General features: G+C 38.3%; 2 protein-coding genes across 3 annotated transcripts in view; one reads left to right on the forward strand and one right to left on the reverse strand.

The window, feature by feature from the left end:
* Positions 1 to 3,594: 3,594 nt before the first annotated feature.
* LOC122980703 (macrophage-stimulating protein receptor-like) lies at positions 3,595 to 20,900 on the reverse strand. 2 transcript variants are annotated; one of them, XM_044348991.1, is made up of 23 exons: positions 20,817 to 20,900; positions 20,595 to 20,661; positions 14,886 to 15,057; positions 12,872 to 14,155; positions 11,190 to 11,366; positions 10,911 to 11,030; positions 10,606 to 10,776; positions 10,324 to 10,490; positions 9,685 to 9,814; positions 9,431 to 9,567; positions 9,119 to 9,292; positions 8,899 to 8,998; positions 8,359 to 8,589; positions 8,078 to 8,224; positions 7,800 to 7,962; positions 7,533 to 7,607; positions 6,909 to 7,118; positions 6,730 to 6,810; positions 6,454 to 6,635; positions 6,200 to 6,309; positions 5,409 to 5,574; positions 5,195 to 5,331; positions 3,595 to 5,021 (listed from the first exon to the last, which is right to left on the reverse strand). In XM_044348991.1, exons 4-23 carry the CDS (start codon positions 14,069 to 14,071, stop codon positions 4,790 to 4,792), a joined length of 4,110 nt encoding a protein of 1,369 aa, XP_044204926.1. In that variant the 5' UTR covers positions 14,072 to 14,155; positions 14,886 to 15,057; positions 20,595 to 20,661; positions 20,817 to 20,900; the 3' UTR covers positions 3,595 to 4,789. The 2 variants fall into 2 exon arrangements, with proteins under 2 accessions (XP_044204926.1, XP_044204925.1); XM_044348990.1 differs by having other exon boundaries at positions 7,518 to 7,607.
* The window catches only part of uba7 (ubiquitin-like modifier activating enzyme 7), a 37,234-nt gene continuing 35,193 nt past the window's right edge, over positions 20,442 to 22,482 (forward strand). Inside the window, exons 1-2 of the mRNA XM_044348992.1 lie at positions 20,442 to 20,752; positions 20,837 to 21,005. Of these exons, the coding sequence (XP_044204927.1) occupies positions 20,706 to 20,752; positions 20,837 to 21,005 (216 nt within the window). The 5' untranslated portion in view covers positions 20,442 to 20,705. The remainder of the gene's footprint in view (positions 20,753 to 20,836; positions 21,006 to 22,482) is intronic.

Here is a 22,482-nt window from a genome sequence, read left to right on the forward strand (position 1 = left end):
AATATATTTTACACGGGAAGTTTGACTTTTAAGATCGAAAGGATTCAGTCCATTAATTAAGAAAAATGGTCATTTAAAAAGTAGAATATTAATATGAGAATTCAAAAAATACTTGCTATGCTTTAGTTTTCTCACAATCAACAAACTTTTAGGATGATAACATTAGTAGTTTAAATGTATTTTGTATATGCATTTACACCATAACTTCTTCATTTTTAAGAAAAGCATAAAAATAGTGAGGAATATAGAATCATGTTGTTAAATGTAAATCACTGCATACAAAGGTACAAAAGGAGAAACCAGACAAAACTGTGTATATACAGTATATTTTAGGGAGCTAATCAAATATGCATTCTCTTGTTTCATTATCATACTTTCTCTGCTCTTCCTCCTTGGTCTCACCAACATCTTTAAAAACTGAGAGACCTTGAGCGATGTTGAAAAACTTCAAAGTTTGACTGCATACACAGCCTAGTTTAAAACTCAGACCAGTTATTTTATCTTAATAGTCTCAGGCCATTTTATACAAAGTGCTGCAGTGCAGAATATCTGATGCCAGGTACTTTCGTTTAAGGCCAAACGCTCACTATATAGTGAGATTATTCCTGTCGAGATGAATTCCAGACGAGCTGTGGGAATGGATATGTCAGCAGAGCTTCATTGCTGTTCTGCTGTGAGAGGGTCAGTGTCACGCTGCTTCCATGCTCACAACCTTGTCTGGGACATCCAGATTCTTTTCAAACATCCCTGATATTTTGTTACTGATTGTTTTTCTGTGGGTCAGTGAACTCTCAGCAGTGTTTCTGACCAGTCAAGAGAAAGGAAAAGAGCGATCACAACCTGAACTAAATGTAAGATTTATTTAGCCACATAAAAAATTAGTTTACATCAGGCTAAAAATCATTATTAGCTAATCCAAATTTGCAACTGTCATCTGTCATTTTAAAAGCAGTGGTCCATTTAGGATGTTGGCTCTTCATTGATACCTTACTGTTCCTGATAAAGAGAAATGACATGTATGTACAGGAGGAGGTGACTCTGAGCCTCTTTCGACTTCACTTCAATCCCCAAACAATTATATTATTTCATTAATAACAAACCATGTCTATGTTTGCCAGCCCAAAACACATACTCAACTGATGCCTAACATGCATTAACTGATCGGTTGTGAATAGCACCTCTAGTTAAAGTTAATATTTTGCTTAACTGACTGTCCAAATCATCTTTTTCCTTGTGTTCACCAGTTTAGTATGTGGGACAAATTTGTCTAAGTCTCGACAGGAAACCACTAGCCACAGTTTTTTTTTTTTTTTTGCTCGTCCAGTTTGTCATGAATCACACAACAGCTGCTGTATGATATTTGCAGTTTCACAGATTTCAGCCAAAACCCTGTTTCAAAACCAGGGCAGTGTGAAATAAAAGTGTAAAAAATGTATAAATATATACACTTGAAGACAACAAAAGGAATTTTAGACCAGACACTTCAGGGGTCTGCTCTCAGCTTGTTCAGTGTAGCTATTCCCCCTCAAGTGTATGTGTGTGTGTTTGTAATGAGGGAGGAACATATCTGGTGCTCCTGAAAAACAGACCAAACTGAAACTTGTGTATTTGATCTTTCAGTAGGTGCACAGTCAGTGAAAATCAATGTATAATGTCTTCTGTAGCTTAGAGGAGTATGAGAATATAAATATTGGAGTTACTAGTTTCTAACTTGTAAATAAGAGTCTATCAACATAGATTTTTCTTGAAACTCTGATATATCTGACTTGGCATGAAGTGGATGAAAAGGCAAACAAACATGAAAGCCTCATCAGCAACATATGATTAATCACAGCCACTGAAGGTAATGAAGTTTAGTTGATAAAGAACAAAGTGCAACTATATTGTTAATGCACATGAACACTCTTAAAATTCTTTTAAATTAGAATATTTTTCTTTTCCCCCCCATTCTACTAGAGACTATAAGCTGAGGGGCTTCTGCTGCTTCGGTTTTGACAATTCTTTTTAAAATCTGTCTCATGCAGGTCCCTCAGCTTTATAGAACTGTAATACTAAATTGTGCACTACCCCTTTAAGCTGTGCAGAGACCAGGCACTACCTTGATGATTTTTTTTTCATGTAAGTGATTAAATCAACAAATTACTGAATATTTTAAAGTATAAAAAAGTATAGTATAGTCAACAATGTGCCCCATCCCAACCCTCTACCTGAAGACTATTGACACTTAATCTATAGAAAGTTGACTGTGCATGCTTACTTTCTGTTTACAGTGTATGTCTGTTCACAGGGTCACACCTGGCAATTGCTCAGTATAACATGAGTTCTCTGCATTGAAATAAAAATCTTGAAAAACAAAAAGGAAACACTGACATTGAAAAAACTTTCACTGTAAAAAAAAAAAAAAAGTTAGAATCAGTCAGAATGCAAAAAAAAAAAAAAAAAATATGAGCAAAACTGAGCAAAACTATTTTTATGCTTCTGTGCAATTCAAACAGCTTTTTTGATGCCAGGAGGGTTTTTTCAGTTCCAATGCCGATGCCATTCTTCCCTTTTTCATTTCCTTGTCTCATGCTGAATTTTATTTGAAATGCCAATGGTTTCATACAATCCCAGAGACTGCACTGGTCGGTTAATTACAAGATTACTCTGCAAGCTGACACTATAATGAGGATAAATCTATACAGAAATCAAGTGAGAGACTTGCTTTTAAGTTATGGTTATTTCATGGCATCTGGGAGCCTTTATAGAACTTGACAGAACAGTTTGGTTGTCATACCATGCTGAGGTGCAGGCACATGCTGTGTCTCATAATATTTATTGCATGTCTAACCCTCTGTTTTCCCCACTGCACCAGTTCTTCTTCACTGTGTGCCGTCTATAAATACGTTTTTTATAAACAATCTGGATTGAATCAGTGGTAGCCAGATCTTTTTTTTTCTTAGTGCTGATAAAAATTGAAAGAGCAGATAATTCTGTTTGACTTTACATGACTTAAATAAAAGCAACTCTCTCATCGTTATTCACAGCAAAAAATATCCATAATTTTGGCTTTCTGTTCAGTCAACAGCTTGAAACATCACCTCATTTTCAAATCCTGCTCCATCTGAACACAACTAGAGCTTCATTATTATTGCCACCTTTTCAGTACCTGAAGGCAAGGGATAAAAAAAATAAATCTTTTTTTAGACCCATAAATTATTCATAGAGAGTATTACAAATGCTAGATACACAGATTAGGTGGAAGCATGCGGTTTTCACTCTGGTTGAGCTGACATAATTCAGACCTCTAACCGTGTGTGTTTTTCATCTCCTCCACCTGGCAGAAGACAAGGACGAACTCAGAGCTACTGCCTGAGACCTGTGTCATTACACTCAGCGTCTTTTTTCTTCAGCAACTTTGATGATCCTCTTTTGTGACTACTCTTGCTGTAGTGATCTGCATTCCCCCACTACACCATTAAAATAGATAAAAATAATATTTTAGGTGAGGTTTTCAGGTAGAACTGTCTCATTTGCTCATCTGCAGCAGATTTTTTTTTTTAGTATTAGTTCAGAATTAGGCAAAAAAAAAGTATGGGGAGACATTTGACATGCTTATGTGCAACCATTTATCTGTATAAAAACAGTCTTTACAGTGCAACCTACTGTACAGCAATGCAACACCAGTTTGATCTTGGATGGAAGAAGAGAAAATGTAGCATTAACAAAAAAATATCAAGTACACGTCTGGTAGAAAGATTGTTGGATGACATAAACTATTTCTTTGGTTGGTTTAACCACACTGCATCGTCAGTCCAAAAGTTGAAAAATCAGTGCATACATTCTAAAATGCCTTGTCTAATCAGCAGTGGAGATCATTTTAATTAAATGCAAGAAACTGTGTACAATTTCCCAAATTGTGCATTATGAACAATTATGAACAACAATGTAATGCTATGTTGATTGAGTTGACAGACTGAGCTTGTTACATTTGCTCAGTGAAACAGCAAGTGTGGATGTCTGAGATTCAGGTGAACGGTTTGTGTAACACCTTGTTGTGTTGATCGGTTTGCTGTAGTGCAGAGCGTCACTGCAGCAGCGAGTGTGTACGCTTTAGAAGGATGCCTTGGGTGCCCTCTAGTGATAATGACAGGTACCTAGTGAAAAGCATACTGGCTGTGTTTCCAAGCCTCAGCTGCAATGTGCACAGCACAGAAACCTCACTGTATAATTTAAAAGATGCAGAGATTTTTGATTATCGATAGCTCTAAATCTGAGTAGATTGGGTTAATCTACTGATTTCATATGCATTTAGAAAAATATGACCAAAAAAAAAGAAAAAAATGTTTACCCCTGAGCTCAAGTCAGTATTCATTAATCCCATGTTTAACAGTCTAAAACACTGACTTAGAGACATATCTATGTATAACAGCATAAAATATTCTCAAGTACCCCGACATCCTTTTCTACAAATCTGAGAACAAAAGCACATTCTACATTCATTTTGTCTCATTCACGCTTGTGCTTGATGATTTATAAAAACCTTCCATCGACATGCTATGTATATTTTGCTACAAACAATATGTAGGAACAGGATAGAGAACTTCAAGTGTGATTTTGTCTCTACTCCAGCAAGAGTTTAAGGTACTACAGTGTCTTCAGTAGCCAAAACTTCCATGCACTCTGGTTTGTAAATGTGATCAAGAATTTATGTCACATATAAATGGATCCAGGGCAAGCTGTCCATCTTCCTGTATGCTTTGACCAGGATCCTGTAATCCTGTCAGAGAGTCTTAGGGCTTCGAGACCCTCAGCTGACAGCATAACCGTCTGTGTCCAAGTCTGAACCCTCAGCCTCATCTGCAGATCCAGTCAGTGAAGGGTAAGGCCTTGGCTGGTCTAAGTTGACATAGGTAACCTTCAGACTGATGTAGTGCTCTCCTGCCAGACAGGACAGGATGTGTTGTACTTCTGTAACAAGGCTATGGAAGGTAGGTCTGCACTCAGGCTCTGGGTCCCAACATGTCAGCATGATAGAATAGCTGTGGAATGATTCAATGTGTAAATGAGTCACTGAGGAAGTACATTAGTAAATATGTAAGCTGGTAAGTAAACTATTAAATGATGGCCACTGTGAGCTTCAGAATAAAATATTAAACTGAGTATAACATAGAAATGAATCTCAAGAAGATGCAGAAGCATATGTGATACTTACAGAGTATCAGGACAAAACTGTGGCTGTGGAAGCCGACGTCCTTTCAACAGGTAGTGTGTGATGTCATAGGGGTCCACGTTTGGATATGGGCTGGCACCTCTGGTCAACAACTCCCACATCAAGACACCGTATGACCACTGTAAAACAGACAAGCAATGTAAGACAGTAGTATACATATATGAAATATATAATAAACATATTTCAGCACACTCACCACATCGGACTTAGTAGTGAACTTCTGTGTTTGCAAGCTCTCAATGGCCATCCACTTCACTGGTAGCTTTGCCCGTTTTTGATCTTGAATGCTGTAGTACTCCTTGTCATAGATGTCCCTCGCCATGCCAAAGTCAGCCACCTTCACTGTGAAGGTTTCATCCAGCCTGAAAAGAGAAGGAAGGTCATCTCCTAGCCAGCTCCTCTTCAGACAACGTATATTTAGAGTGAAGGTATCCTCAAGAGGATCTGGATAAACTTTAATTTAGGCCAGTTTGGAAAATCTGTGTTATTCCATCAGGGATCTGACATACACAGGGGTGGGATGCAGAAAAAGTGAAAAGTCAGAAAATGAGAACAGTATCCATTGTATTTTCCAATTGCATCCAAAAAAGTTGTCAGTGCAGATATGCACTGACAACTGAACAGATCAAAAAATCACCAGTGTCTAAAAAAGTTATGATTCCATGTGAAATGACATTAATAAAATAAAATCTAAATTTTCACCAATTACTGTCATACTTTTTATCTGGTGGGATTGTTGAACTTGAAAATACTTAGCTCAAAAACAAATGTTTAATCATGATGAAGAACAAATACAAAACGCAACAAAACCACTGTGAACAATTTATTTGCCACCTAAATACATACATATATTTGATAACTTGACTGCACCTTTATGATACATCACCAAGATGACACATCAATTTCACAGCAGACTGTGAAATGGCCTCTTGTAGGTGAGACTGAGCTTTGTCATGGGCCAGTAATCAGTGTATGATTCACACTCACATGCAGTTACGTGCAGCCAGGTCTCTGTGGACAAATTTCTTCTGGGCTAAATACTCCATCCCCTTGGCAACCTGTAGCCCAAAGCCAATCAGGTCTTTTACTGTTGGGTTCTGTGTGGACGACAAAGAAATAGTAAAACAGCTGACCAGCTCAAAGCACATGTGTTGAAATAGTAAAAACCCTCGTCAGGTGAACAGACCAAATATTCATGGTCATGACCCGACTGGTCCAGAGAGTTTCATTGCGTAATTTACCCTTTTGTCAGAGCGAATGAAATGACGCACATCCCCATGTTTCATATACGGCAGAACCACCAGAGGGAGCCCTTCTTTAGGCAGCATGATGCCTAGCAGGGACAGGATGTTGGGATGGTCGAAACCTTTCATGATGATGCCCTCTCTGAGGAACTGGTCCACCTCTCCTAAATCTGTGATCCCTATTAATACAACACATTCTGTTATATAGACTAGTCCAACTGGCAAGAGCTCCTATAATGATAATTTTCATTATAAAATAAAACTTTAACATACTGTTCAATGATTTAACAGCACAGTGCATCTCTTGCTTATTGCTGTCTATCAGGTATCCATGATAAACTGTCCCAAAGTGACCTGAATATGAAGGAGAGGGAAAAAAGTGGTTGTAGGGATTATTTTGTGCTAAAAGAAAGAAACAAAGAAAGGAACAACGATAAAGCCAAGAGGCTCACCTTTGCCAATAATCTGACTGTCCTCAATTCGAAGCATCTCAGCAGGGATCAGGACATCTTTGACCTCTTCAAGGAGTTCAGAGCTTAAACTGACCATTGAGATATTGTCCCGTGGCAGTAGAGGAATGGACAGATGATCATAGCTGGCAGCGTACAGTAAACCATGGAACGCCATTCCTCCTGAACCTGATGTTTGACTGGTCAAGTCAACTGGAACAAGAAAAATTAAACCAAATTGGACTTTATAAAATTGTTCTACTTAAAAGTCATCACATATTTTGGTGCAACCCAAACAGACTGTGTGATCAGTATTTTCTATGTCTCTTAAATTGGTTGTTGAATTCATAAATTCATCACCAACAGAATATAAAATATTTGATGACAGATTTTCACCTATGTTTTTTAATGCATGTATTTATTTAAAAGTCTCTGTATAATAGTACAATGATCTATAAAATATATGCGGTATATATATACATATATAGTACTTCCAAGGGTGTACAGATAACAGACAGGGAAGAGGGACGGGAATGCATAGATGGAAGAACTGATTGACATTTTTAATATGGATTGATGAATGAACAAATTAATGAAATTGGGATGCCTCACCCCGTCTGTAGTCACCTGTTGGTGAAAAATCCTGATTGCTGCCCATGCGGTTCCGTGAAAGCATTGTTGATAACCGATTCTCTATGCTGGCTAAAAGGATACATTTGATCAATGAAAATCACTGAACAATAAACTACAAAAATACACAGTGAGGTCAGAGGAAAAAGTCAAAGTTTGTCAGGTTAATAATAAACAGACTGTGGCACAGAATGAGCTTATTTTTACCGATTTTTATCACAGTTGCAAGTTTAGTAAAATATATCAAGACTGAATTTTTCTCACCTCTCTTTTTCTTCCTCAAATGGATCATCACAAATAACGCAAGTCCAGCACCTACCACCAAGGCAGCAAGGATGCCCAGCACAATGCCAACAATAACTGTGTAATTGTTGCTCTCATGATGGACCACAGTGCCCACATCAGAAACTTCCCCATTCACATACACCTGCAGTTGTGGAGTGGAACAGGCGATAGCTCATGTTAAATGTAATGATTTAATTACAGTATATATGCGCATATATTTGGGTTAAAGTAGATTATTTAAAAGAAGATTTTGTCACCTTGACAAGTAATCCCTCACTGGGGATAATAAGGCCTTTAGGAATCCTGCAGGTCAGCTCATTTAACAGAACCCTGGCATTACAGTTCACACCCCCAATGGTCATTGTAATGTTCATACATGAGTTGACAGTATTCAGTTTGTCATGCTGTTGTGTGGGTGACAAAGAAGTTTAAAAGTTAAAAGGCAATTTGTAGGTTTTGCATAGAAGATATTATGAGATTTTAATGCAGACGTGTTGCAAATTATGTTATATAAATAGATGTGGGGAGAAAAACATACATGCAGTGAAACCTCATTGTCTCCTGGTTTTAGAAGTAAAACACCGTCATCACTTTCAAAGGGAATGACTTTGGCATCAGGATGGTAGTCAAAACGTCCCGACCAGACATTTCTTTTTCCGTCCATGTGTATAAAAATCTCTCCTGTGTCAAGCTTTTCCTCTAACGTGTCGAGTGGAATAACAGGGGCCCGGCACTCCGTGTGGGTGGCATTCGCCTTGCTGTCGCAGTCCTGAAGGGAAATCAGCACATGAAATAGTGTTTGAAATCACAACTAACTGTTTGGCATAATAAGAAAGCAATATTCAGAAAGTAAGAATGAGAGACTATGGCTGGCTATTGATTGATGAAATTCTGCTTCACAAAGTTCACATCAGTTGATGCGTTATCGTTAATAAATGTTAAATGTTTTATTTCCCAGCAGACAGGTAAAAATTTAATTAATTGGTGTGAATTAAACTGAATTTAATTCAGCTCAATACTGTAGTTGTATTGTGTCTATAAAGTCTTTCACAAGGATAAAGTCGAAGAACAAACTTACTCGTTGATAAGATTTCATGCGGGCATTTTTGGGAATATACTGGACCACAGTTTTGTGGGCAGAGTCAAGATCTTGACCCTCTATCACCAACTTGGAGCCACTGTATGACAGTATAAACAAGCATTTTTAAATATAACATTGATAACATTTTACTGTTTTCTTATGATGAGGCAATGGAGGGTATTTTTTTCCAAGTTAGATTAATTCATTTGTGTCCTACCTTCTGAAACTACAGTTAGGATGTACAGAATTTATAACAGGGTTGTTCTTGTAGAGGAACATCTTAGTGGTAGTCACTTGAAAGCTGTCAATGACGACTTTCACAGGTACCTTCCTGACACCTGTTACAGCCGCTGTGAGGCAGACAATCGAAGAAGTCCCATTTCCTTCAGTACTGAAAAGAATCAAGATCACAGTAACCAATACCGTTCTATATTATATTATATAAATCCCTTAATTAAAGGATGTCTGAACCACATTAATGTGGTGTTGACCATAGCCATGAGTTAACATGAAAGCGGGTGTTGCTCACCTTTGAATGTTACACTTTTTGTCAGCAATGAAGACATCTCTCTTTACCCCACAATTAAGATATCTGCCTCTCAGTGTAACCAGTGTTCCTCCAAACATGGGTCCATAGTCAGGCAGGATTTCTGTTATGTTAGGCTCCTGATTAGACAGAGGTGATTATTTTATCACTTTACAATATAACATGACAGTCCACATATTATTTTTATAAATAAATGTGTATTGATACAGAATTTGTATAAAAGTTATCATTCTCACCACAAAAGAGATGCCATGCACCTGCTCTATGCCATCAATTGAGTAGACGCCCTCCACGTCCCCCTCATGAACTTCCAGAGTGATCGTGAGGTTCTGGTTTGGTATTTTTTCCTGAATCTTGCAAACAAGCCTGTATTAACGATACAAGGGATGATGTGTCTATGAACTCTGTAGCTGGATGTATTCCAGTGAGCCAGCAGCTTGACAGAAATGAACAGTAACAAATGTGGCTGCTGGACAAAAACATTTACACAGTACACAAAAAATGTTTCTACTATACACAAGAGAATGCTACAACTATTGTGTATGTCCAGCGCTTGATACTCTATGATACAAAGACATCTGTAAATGCTGTACTTTGATTTAAAAATGGAACATTTGCAAATCTCATAATTTAATTAATTTAATCCAAATTTTGAATTTCTCAGATGATGTTCCTTATGCTCTGAGAAAGTTCTATCCCCTTACGTTTACTATCTGAAAAATGCATTGTCACAAATGTGAAAACAGCTGTTTTAGCTCATATCAACCCAGCACTACACTTCATTTGACCAGCAGTGTCCAGGACTCTCAACATAAATGCTGAATTGTGTGCAGCATTCTGTATATTTTGCATGTATACTTTTTTGTGCTACTCACTCTTCACTATTGCTCTTTTCAGGCAGGACAGTGCACACAGTCCCTGAGCCCACTGTGATGCTGTGAGTTTGTCCGCTGATGATGGCTGGTCGCAGAGGAGACTGAAACTCCCAACCGCACAGCGTCAGCTCTGTTTCACCACCAGCAGGTGCCGTTTTGGGGAAAAACTGCAGAGAAAAAAAATTCACATCCAGAATAACAATCAGTGTCTCAATACAATCAGTGATTAAAGGTGTTTAAACTTCATGCATTGACATCAGTTACACCCAGCAGCAGATCTACCTCTGTTATGACAGGTGCGCAAGACTTTTTGTTCCACTGCGAGGTACACTTATGTTGCCTCGAGCAGATTCCCGAACACCAGCCACAGTTCATGAAGCTTGGAGCCGTCAAACACGTGGAGCAAGTCATAAAATGTTCACAACCCGGTCCTACAGATGGCACCCTGAACATCTTGATAAGAGAAAGAGGAAGACATGGATGAAGTAAAACGTTTTTAAAAAAAGAGTCAAAAGGAGCTGGGGTGGAAAAAAACTAAAAGAGAAGAGCTAAAAGAGAAGTTGTGGTAGATATTACACAAAACGTACCTTATTTCCAACTACAAAAAGAAGTGAATCCTCTGAGTACACAGCTGATGTCCTGGATACTTGGGTTTCTCCAAGAGAATAGTTGGCAAAAACAATAGTCCTGTATGTCGACAGGATGACCTAAACCAGAGAAATTATGGAAATTATGGTTTTTGAAGTCCTTATGTACACCCGCTAAAAATGTACAAATGTTTAGTTTATTAAATTAGGACACAACATAATGACTCTATGTTCTAAGTCGCAACTTTCTTTACTATTTCCCCCAAGGCATCTTGCTACCTGCAGTATCCTGCCATCTGAGGTACCAAAGTGGCCCAGCGTGTGATTCCCAATTTTGGTGACAAGGACAGCGGTGAACAGGACATCTTTCATCTGCCTGTTGAAGAGGTCTAGTCTGTAGTACGGCTTTGACACCAGAGTGGGTTTGGCACTGCATGTGTCATTGCCCTCAGAGCTCTGTAAAAGCAGGGGAGATGCATAAAGAAGTGTTCGTACATAGTTAGAAATGGGTCTCTGTCAGCATCAGTCTCCTGCTAGGAAATACAAAAAGACATGCATATTCTTGTGCGTGAGAGGAAGAGGGGTAGAAGCAGAGAGAATCTTAATTTATCCATCTAGAGAGGAAGTGCTCTAGACTCAGTACAAGATGTGAGGGGAACGGGGTCATAAAACAGCAGTGACTCTAGCTCCATATGTTGACTTGGTGACTGTTTCTCAGTGCAGATTGTTCATTACCAAAACTGGATCTTTCATATCTTCATATATGTGAAGCATTGGATGATAGATGGGTGTGGACGGTTGGCAGAGTGTGAGTCATAGTAGTTAATAAAGAGTAATTATTCAAAAAAGACAGGATACGTTAAACTAATGGTAAACATTCCACTGCGAAGCAATTTAGCTAACCTGCCCCAACATGTCCCTGTTTGTTTCCCTCTATTCGAATGCCTTAAATTCAGGTCATTTGATCTTTTCAGTCACTTTGTACTTTGGGATTTTAAGCCTCGGTACATAATGTATACAAGTAAAACACAAAATACACTACTTGAACTCAGGGAGTACTTAATACTACAGTTTCAAGACAACATTAAGACTGGTATTATTTCTCCTTGCCCCTCACTTCTTCAATATTCTTCCTATTTCCTGCTCAAATAAACTACATGTATGCCAGCCACGGTCTAACACTGTCCCTCCCCTTCAAATTCCACCTTTTTATCAGCAGGATTTATAACTTGTGTTTGTTGGCACGCATTCCTGTAGGTGTACACATGGCTCAAAGGACAGTTTGAACTCTATAAAAGGAAAAGACCACACCTTTATTATTTCGTTGGGAACCACAGCCAAATGCTCTATTCCTTGAAGGTCTTTTTGAGAATATACTTTGCATGTTGTTCTCAGATTTAACCCGACAAGCTGCCTTTACCTTCCATTTACATTTTTCCTCTGGTGGCGTATCAATTAAGGGTTCTGACCAGAACACATTTTTTAAAAAAATGACACCACAGCAGTTGAAAGATTTCATGTATGCGCAGTTATTAAATAATTATAAATTAATTGGTGTTATCTTAAAATATATAACTGATGAAACAGTATTCATATCAGAGGTCTGTACTGTAAATATCTGCCACTCTTTCATTGAGAAAGAAACTTAACAGAGCAGAGAAACGGTGTGGCAATGTGCAGGTCACACTACTGACTCATCCACCCCTCCCAGTTCTCTCATCTGGCCCTGCTCTCTCTCTTTACACACCTTCGTACAATATTTTAGAGGTAAAGATTTACTGTATGCACTGAATGTAGTGCTAACCAATAGCATTTCAATGACAAATTTTACTGTTCCGATCCCAGGTGACTTAATTACACACTGTTTGTCTGGATAGGTCACTTCCTGTCTGGGCACAGGACGACCTTTGTACTGTTCCTGTTTTCAGACGACAGCCAGGCTTAAAAAAACAGTTACTCACCTCATGTGGGCAGCTCTCGCACGGCTGGAAGTGACAGAGTCCTCTGGAAAGCTGCTCTGGACCTGACTTGCAGCACGCATCGACACCTTTGTCAATTGCATGGTCTACTTTAGTCAAAGGGAAGGCGCACAAGGCTGAGTTCTTCTGAGGTTCACCTTGATCATTCACCTCTGCAAAAACCCCATACAGGATGTCTTCTGTCTCGGCCACTCTCAGCTCGTTAGCCAAGTCCTTCCCTGCTCGCCCAAAGTAGGCTGCCTGTAGCCCGTTATACACAATGTCCCTGAAACCCTCCCTCCTTCTCCTCCTGCGCTTTGGTTCAAACCGGCACTCCAGGACCACCTCTCTGTACATCCAGGTCTCGGGAATTAGTATCGGCAGTCGTCCCAGATGAGTCTGAAAAGCTGACTTGCTATCTGAGGGATTTTCCCTCTGCAGGGAGAGGAAGTAGACATAGTCCTTGGTGGAGAAGCTGTAGATGTAGTCAATACTGTAAGAGTTCTGTAGACCTGGGAGCACTGTCAGGCCATTCGTGAGCATATGAAAGCCATCTTCAGTTGAAAGCGGCCTCAACACTGATATTGACCTCCTTGGATACCTCTGTGTGACTTTGTCATTAACGGAGGCTGCAACAAAGAAGAGTGATGTGGCTGCCTGTTCAACAATAGTGACTTTGGTGCCAAGTGGGCTGGCCAGACAGTCAGGACAGTTAGACGGAGAGTTTTGCTCTTTTTTGTATAAACATCGAGGCTCAGGCTGTGTAAGGTTAATGTCAATGAAGTAACAGATCCCGTGCTGAGTGCTCCCACAAATGTACAGGTAGGGTAAGAGAAATCCAGCGGGATCCAAAAGCAAAACCTCATTGTCGGTGTCCACTGGATCCCTAGGATCTGTTTCTATGTCACACAGCTGACAAGTTTTACAATCAGGACTGCCAACAGGTCCAGTTTTCACCTCCCACGTTTTATGCAAAGTGTCATTGACAGCCTCTATCACATTCTGTGATGCAACATACACCTCTCGCACATCCAAGTTCACTGCTATGTTCTGTATAGGTTTTTCTGTTTGGACATAGGGGAGGGAGTAATTCACAGTGAAATCCACTAACACGCGAGGAGTAGTTGGACATTTGTGCTGTCCTGAAGCACTTTGTGTTTGTATCCATATGCATACTGTCAGCAAGGCGGCCCACGTGACCATCTCAACGTCACAGTCCACCGTGATTATGTGTTACCTATAAGATACTTTCCTCAGTAAGAACATTCTGGAGAACCAGCGGGACGTCTGAGAGGGGAGACAGAGAAGGAATGTTGAGATTTTACAGACAGAGCCACTGCTTTTCAAAAGGACTTGGACATTGTAAACACTCAAGCTTGTTTAAAGAAATGCAGCATGAGAAACTGAGGAGAGAGGAAAATTATCAACTGTCTGTTCTTTCCAAGCCTTGTGATTTAGTAGTTGCTGCTTTTTTTATCTACAATTTGAGATAAATAACACTTAATATGCACAGATATGGAGTAGTTGTGAAACTTATTGAGATATAAAGCCAGTGGAAAAATAAGTGAGTCAAGATAAAAAATCAGTGGGCAAGACATGACTTGCTGTAACATGTGGTGCAACTATGGAAATGTTCAGCCCGCCAGAACCATACACATCATAAACACTGAGTAACAACTACAATTTAACCTAATTTTACCAAAAATTCAAAATCCTGTATTCCCACTGTTAATACACCACTGGGCAACTACTTCAAAGTTTCAAAACTGAGAAATGTATCTCTGCAAGTCGAGAACATTAAACTCAAGATGATTGTAATTCCGATTATTTATATCAAAAGCATCTTAAATGGCATCTCCTATGATGCAAGAAAACGCAACTGAATCGATGAGCTGTGATTTACAGCCAGAGTACATGTTCAGTCATTCATAGAGTTGGACCAACAGCTACCCATCTAGACCTAATCTCTTCATAAAAAAAACAAACAAACAAAAAAAAACATGTTAAACAATCTCACCTCGCTTTGAAAATGGAAGTACTGTTATCGTTTGTCCAACAGTATCAAAACCTGAATTCTTTGCCGGTTAAGTGTCCTGTTTTATTGCCTTTCCACTCCCTGACCAGCAGAAGCGCACCCAGCTGACGTCGGACCAGTTCCAGTCTGACACTGACTTTACACTGACGGTCAACTACAAGAACCAGTGAGATAAGCTGCAGTCAGTGGACGACAACAGGATAATACACTCACCTTCAAAATTAAAGTACGCGATGACGAGCCCTCATCATGGTGGGAGTGCAACGATAAAGAAGAGCAAACATCTGTCAACAGCTGTCAAATATCCAAGTTGCTTTGATCATTTTAAAGCAGACCTACTCTATGCTAAGTGCGCACTGAAAGCTGTAGGCCTATAATTTAAATAGAATCAAAATAAACACTGGATCATAAAATGTGGCAAAGACATTAGATACTGGTAAAACCTGCACTTCAGGACAGAAATAATAGAGATGACACACCTGCGCAACTCATCAGAAACCAGGAAAACTTATAACAGGGACGTGCATGCATGTAAAGGTACTAATTGACAGACCATATAGTGTTGATGACATGACAGAATCTAAGTGAAGTTGAATGAAGTTTAATTGAACTAAAATATATCATTATAATTATTTAGCAATAAAGAGATCAGTCCCCTCATGGGCGCCTGGCCAAGGGCATCAAAATGTCCAGAAACAGCTTTGATCAAACCCTCATTTGATTCAGTTTTAATGCTTTAAGTAAGAATTTGATGCATCATCAAATCTGACACTGTTGTAGGAAAGAAACAAGAGGACTATATTTATCCAAAGAGGGTAAATTCACATGATTCAGCAATATAAAAGAAAATAACTACTTATAATACTTAAAAAAACAAATTAAGTTGCTTAGTTTTAGAGCCTGTTCTTCTCAGTTGTCCCCTAATACTGTCTTTGCAGCACCTAACTTTTATCACACCAATTGCAATACCATCTCTTCCATATTCAACAACATAACCTGTTCGGTTATTTCGGATCCAGGAAAAGGTGCATCGCGTTCTCGAGGAAGAGATTTATTTTGAAAGTTGAGTACCGGAAACGCTTACGTCATAAGGACCGGCTTGACTCTGATATTCCTCAAGTGGGGGTGCTGTCACGTAAAGCCGCGCCCTCAACAAGGAAACATGAAATAGTTGCGAAATCGACCACCGCAAAAATATCCTCTTTGTTTCCTCCCGGTAGAGTCATAATATAACCCCAAAGTGCAACTCTTTTCCACTCATTGTGCCAAATTTAGTGGAAAAAACTTCTCAGTAGTTGAAACCGTCTTGTCTATCTGCGCCTGTAGGCTTTTTGCCAAAAATGCATTGCTTTCAGATGAGGAAAGAAGTTTCTCTTCAGATACAAGCATCTCCAGACAGGACGTTATGAGAGGAATGCATCTGGTCAGACCACCTGGTTTTAAGGATATATTAATAATAAACCTTATTTATATAACACTTCTCTTAACAATGTTACAAAGTGCTCAACAGAAAGAAGAAGAAGAAAAAGAATTAAACAAATATTTGAAACAAAAGAAAAACATCATAAAACAGGGGAATAAAATGAAGTCACACAAGAATATAAACAATCAGAAGTGGGATAATAAAACACAGCAACATATGAAACAAGTTGAGTGTTTGGTATGTAATTTATGGGGCGCTGCACTAGTAGCAACTGGCAGAAGTAGCTACATCTCTTGTGATTTCTCACAAAACATGTCCTTTACCCCTAATAATAAGCCCTGAATTAGCAAATCGCTTCAACATGCCCTCAATCAGAAGAAGCTGACTTATTATGATGGAGGTAACAAGGTATAAAAGGAAAGCAGAGGGTGAGCTGAATAAAGGGTACTCAAGGTTGGCTTGGAAAGGAATCAAGTCCATGTTTGGGATACAGAACAAGGACAGAAGAGTATTTTATCCTGAGAAGCCTGATGCTGAATTGGCAGAAGAGATACAAATTCTGCTCTAGGTTTGATATTTAAGATTTCAATGATGAGCTTTTTAATTTTTGAAATGTGCCTGTAGGCTGTAAGATTAAAATCGATGAGGTGGTTGTGTGTAAATCTTTTTGGTTGTAGGGGGGAAATTATTGTGCCTGTGTTGTGCCTGGAAACTGTGCGGTATTTTTTCATTTGTTTTCCGATCCTCCGTGGAACAACAGAGAGTTTCTAGCATGTGGAAGGAATCCATTGTGGTGCCGGTGGCAAAGGTTCCTAAGGGACTGTGGCCCTTCCGTCTCTTGTTATGAAAATATTTGAACATATTGTCAAATCTGAAATTCTACACACAGTGGATAATATGTTGGACCCCTTACAGTGTTCCTACAGGGCAAGGAGGGGAGTGAAGGACGCTGTAGCTACTCTTGTAGCTCTTAAATCTTGTACTGAGGCACCTGAAGGGAAATCAGAACCATGCACGTTTGCATTTTATTGACCTTTCTTCTGTTTTTAATTGTATTCAACCACATGTCCTTGCTCACAGGCTCTTATCTAATTTTAATACGGATTTTAGTACAGTATGTTGGCTCACTGACTTCTTAACGAGCATATCTCAGAGGGTCCGGGTTAATAGAACTCTGTCCAGTAAACTTTCCAAGATCCCCTCAGGGCTGTGCACTTTCACCACTTATTCGTTTTATATACAAATGAGAGTCAGAGCAATCATGTATCAAGATTTGCCGATGACTCAGTAATCGTGAGTCTTCTCCAGGGTGTGGAGCAAGACCTCGGCCACGTCCTTGATGAATTTGTTAACTGTTGTGATCAGTCTTTCCTAAAAATAAATGTGGCTAAAACCAAAGAACTTCCCCTGCACTGTGTGTGATTAAGGATGAGGTGTGGCAGAAGTGCAACAATGTAAGCATTTGGTCACTGTCCTAGACCACAAGCTTAAATCTGATGCAAATACAGATGCTATATGTAAAAAAGGCAAATCAACAGTTGTTCTTTTTAAGGCAGTTGCAAAGTTTTAATGTGGACACGACACTGATGAGAATGTTTTATTCTTCTTTTATTCTTTTATTGAGTCTATCCTTTCTGTTTCTATGATTTGCTGGTTTGGCACTCTAAATCTTAAAAACAGGAATACTGGAAAAAAAAAATGTCAAGCTGTGTCGTGAAATTACTGGTGATACCCTTAATGACCTTCAGCACCTCATCTCAGAGGCACAGACTTTTGTTTTGGACCCTCAACATACTAGACATGTTGAGTCCCAGATGTTTCCATCAGGGCAGAGGTTTAGTCTCCCCAAAGGTAGCACTAACAAATACAGATTGTCCTTTGTTCCATCTGCTATTGGTTTCTTAAAGTATAACCCAAGATGTCATCGCATCTTTCTTTCTTTTTTCCATGATTCATTGTGACAGTGTAGGAAATATGGATCTTGTGCTGTGTTGTGTATGATGTATTGTATGTATTTGTGTTGGACTACTGTCTGTAAAGCCAATTGCCCCTCAGGGATATTTAAGTTTTTTGAATCTTGAATCTTGAACTGGCAACTGAAACTCATTAGGCTATATAAAAACTGGCTGTTCGGTCAGTAACATTGTATGACAATGTCCCAATGGGAATGTCATCACCGACACAATAAAGCTGATCCAAAAGTTAAACATCTACCACTGAATCCAAAGTTCAGTAATACCAGCTGTTTGAAAACTCTGTTACCATATTGTTTCAAAGGTAAATGCACAGTGTCTTTCTACACCACAGGTGTCACAAAGATCCATTATCATTCGTCTTACTGTAATAGAGCATAGTTTGTATGTAAGTACTGTAGAAGTACTGATGCAAAAAGTTGCATGAAACCATCATGGTTGTTTTGATTGGCGCTCGACAAGCACTCGCTAAAGTGACGTCATGGATATCTAGAGATTAATCAAACAAACGGTCAAAAACAACAGTGTTAAGGACATCACATCCAGAACTCAAATTTGCATTTGTCCCTGTCTAACTCATGTACTACTTGAGATATATGAAAGGTTAAACAAACATACATAAATTTAGGACGCTGGGCCATGCAACATAGATTTAGATTTTGTCCATACAAGGAATATTTTGTGTTGTTATTGAGCAGGCGCATCTCCAGAGATACATTAATGTCTGAGAGCAAATTCCCAGGACAGTTTTTTCAAATAAATGGACATAAAACTGTTATTTTCATTACAGTGACTATAAGATCACAATCACAACTCAAAAATGTTGTCTTCGTCATGATGTGAAGCAATAATGTTATTGAAACTGATTTTAGGTTCTTTTTTTCTGTTCCTCAAACTTACCTAATAATGAGTATAGTCATATGTCATCTTATGGACTCTGCTGAAACGTAATGATGAATCACTCCTAATCAGACGGCACTTTCTTCTGGACGGGATTTTCTTTGGCTTTACACCAGACTGAGATTGTTGAAATGAATGACAAACACATTAGGCAATACTAGGGTGTATCACTGTTAGTGTCACCATGGAAATGATCCCTTCCAGACATGTTTTTAAAAATAATCTACTATGAATAATAACTTATGGCTGGTATGTTTTTTTTTTGTTCTCTCCACAGATAAAGTTCTGTTTACTTGTTAAACATTTCATAAGTGCACAGCTATTTCTTCTCACTCATTGAAAAATTCAGAATAATATGCAAATATTCATTTCAAAAGTTGAACAACTGGACACAAGACGTCTCCTACGTCTCAATGCAAGTGTGCTGGATATTTCAAGTTTCAACATTGCACCTGTGTAAGCTGGTTATTGAACTATGATTTGCTTCAAAGTTGTGATGTCACAAAATCGTGCTTGTACGGACACATCTTAAACTCAGATTTAAGGTGAGAGCAGAGAAAATCCTTCTGGTATCAAACTGCACAGTGAAGCTCAGACATCCAAGTTAAGTAACAATATGTAAAAAAAAATCCTCAAGGGTTATCTGAAATTAACATTTATAATTAATTTCATTTCATTTAGGTCAACAGATACTTACAATAATGCAAAAATGTTACTATTATTATTTTTATTGTTGTTGTTGTTATTATTATTGACTTTTCCCCACCCTAATCCTCCAGTTCGACCTACAGTCAAAAATATACATTTTTATAGTCCCCCTCGACTCAAAGTGTTTGAGTGTTTATCTGACACTAGAGGGCTGTTTTCACATTCATCTGCTGAAGGAGGAAAGTTGGTCTGAGTTCAAGGCATGTACCTACAATCATGATTTGTGACAAATCATGATTGTAGGTACATTAAAGCATTAAAACTGAATCAAATGAGGGTTTGATCAAAGCTGTTTCTGGACATTTTGGTGCCCTTGGCCAGGCGCCCATGAGGGGACTGATCTCTTTATTGCTAAATGTCACAAATAGTTTGGAGCCACTTAATGACTTAGGAGTAGTTGTTATTACAAATATTTTAATAGAGACTTTAAAAAAAAAAAAAAAAAAAAAAAAATTGACGCACATTATCCTTTACAGTTGTATATGTCTGGAGGGGATCTTTGACCAGAATACTGTAGATTTTCTAAGGAGCAGTAAAAACAGTGGTCACAAGATAAGTGGCTCTTAGTCGCCATCTAGTGGCCACATCAGAAAATATTTATTGGCACGATGACAAAACTTGCAGAGAATCTTCTGAAACGAAAGTGAAATGATTAAAACTTCTCATCATATATCTCAGCTGACTTACTTTCTGTTTCTTGTTTGGCCTGCTCGGTTGTAGTACAGTCAGGTGTCTTCTGATCTCTGAGTTAAAACTGATCAAATTGGAGACAGTTACTAAAAAAACTGCAATAACAACATGTCAAAGATGGGTGACATCGATGAAGGATTCTACTCTCGACAGCTGTAAGTAAAACCAGCGAGTTAAAGATAAATATGGACTGCATAGACCGCTGGCCCACAGACTTACTCGTCCTTTTACATGTACAGGTATGTTCTGGGTCATGAGGCGATGCACCGGATGAGCACTGCCAACGTCCTCATTGCAGGCATGCGTGGTCTTGGAGTAGAAATCGCCAAAAATGTGATCCTGTCCGGAGTGAATTCTGTCACTGTGCAGGATGAGGGCCAGACAACTTGGACTGACTTGTCCTCCCAGGTACCAGTCTAATCCTGTGGTGCTCATCTGTAAATAACAAATACATGAATAAATAAATAAATAAATATTTTCGGATATATACTGTATACGTAAGACCGATTTAAGACTTCCTGTTAAATCAACTTCCTGTTAAAGTAAGGGCTGCCAGTTAGGAAAATAATAATATAATAATCCTGTTAAAGATTTTTTTTTTTTATCTTAAATGTCTATTTAAAGGTAATGGCAACAATAACACATTATTACATAATTGAAAAGGGTTTCAACTTTTAAAAATACCTCTATTACATTAGTAATTATGTAATTGCCTGTAATAGTATAATAATTTAAAATGTTCATCGAGCATTCATAAATGTTAATGACTTTTACATGTGAAAAAGAAGTTGCGTGTGTTGGAACATATTTCTTGGTAATTGTAAATGGCTTTTTAAAGGAAGGTAGTATACTTTCACAATTGAGGACATTTCTACCCCTCCCATCCCTGTACAGTCACGATCAGAGCTATAGATAGCTGCTATGGTTAAAACCACAATTATTTAAAACATTCTATCAAACAACGTGTAATTTGGGGTTTTAAGGCTCATTCTTAACCTTGCAAACAGCCGTTGACAAAAGAGTGAGGAGGTGCCCTGAATCATGGAAAATTTGAACATGTATAGTTTCATGATAGTTTCACTTGTCTTACTGTATCTGAATTTACTGTGTGGAGGTTTGTAGTGACACGCACAAAACCAACTTACACTCATTATGCATAGTACAAAAAAGAGCAATAAGGATAGTGAACAATACATCGTGAACACACTAACAAGCTGTTTTTAAAGTCACATGCTTTGAAGTTCATGGATCTTGTAGCATTTAAGACAGCACAAATCATGTATAAAACAAGAAGCAATTTACTTCAGGATAACACACAAGAAATGTTCTTAGACAGAGAGAGGGGTTATAATTTAAGAGGAAAGTTTAATTTAAAAAAAAACACTGTTCGTACTATTCAGAAGACTATGTATATTTCAATTTACAGTGTAAATTTGTGGAATGGTTTGGATGGGCCTATAGAACTCAAGCAAAGCCCAAATATAAATCAATTCAAGAATATGTACAAAGAAATCATTTTGAAGAGGTATAGTGATGAGGAGGGGTTGGCAAGGTTACATCTGATTGACACTGGATGGATATTTAGGTTGTACATAACAGCACTGGGGTAGTTGGTTGTGAGTTGTACATATGATAAACATTGAGTTAATTGTTTGAGTTCTGGAGAGGGGGTAGGACCATATACTGTATGTGTATACTCCTCTTTGGACTTTGAATATTTATTTATGTTGTTTTTGAGAATTTGTTTATTGAGAGTGTGCAGTATATGTTTACTGTTCATTTTATTTATTATTCTTGTTTTTGTTTTTTTTGTTTTTTTACCTATTTGTTTCTTGGGCTGTCTGTTATGACCAAAATCTCATATCCTGATATAGGTTATTTCATA

This window comes from Thunnus albacares, chromosome 4 (genome assembly GCF_914725855.1).
Source record: "Thunnus albacares chromosome 4, fThuAlb1.1, whole genome shotgun sequence".
In the NCBI taxonomy this organism is placed as follows: Eukaryota; Metazoa; Chordata; class Actinopteri; order Scombriformes; family Scombridae; genus Thunnus; species Thunnus albacares.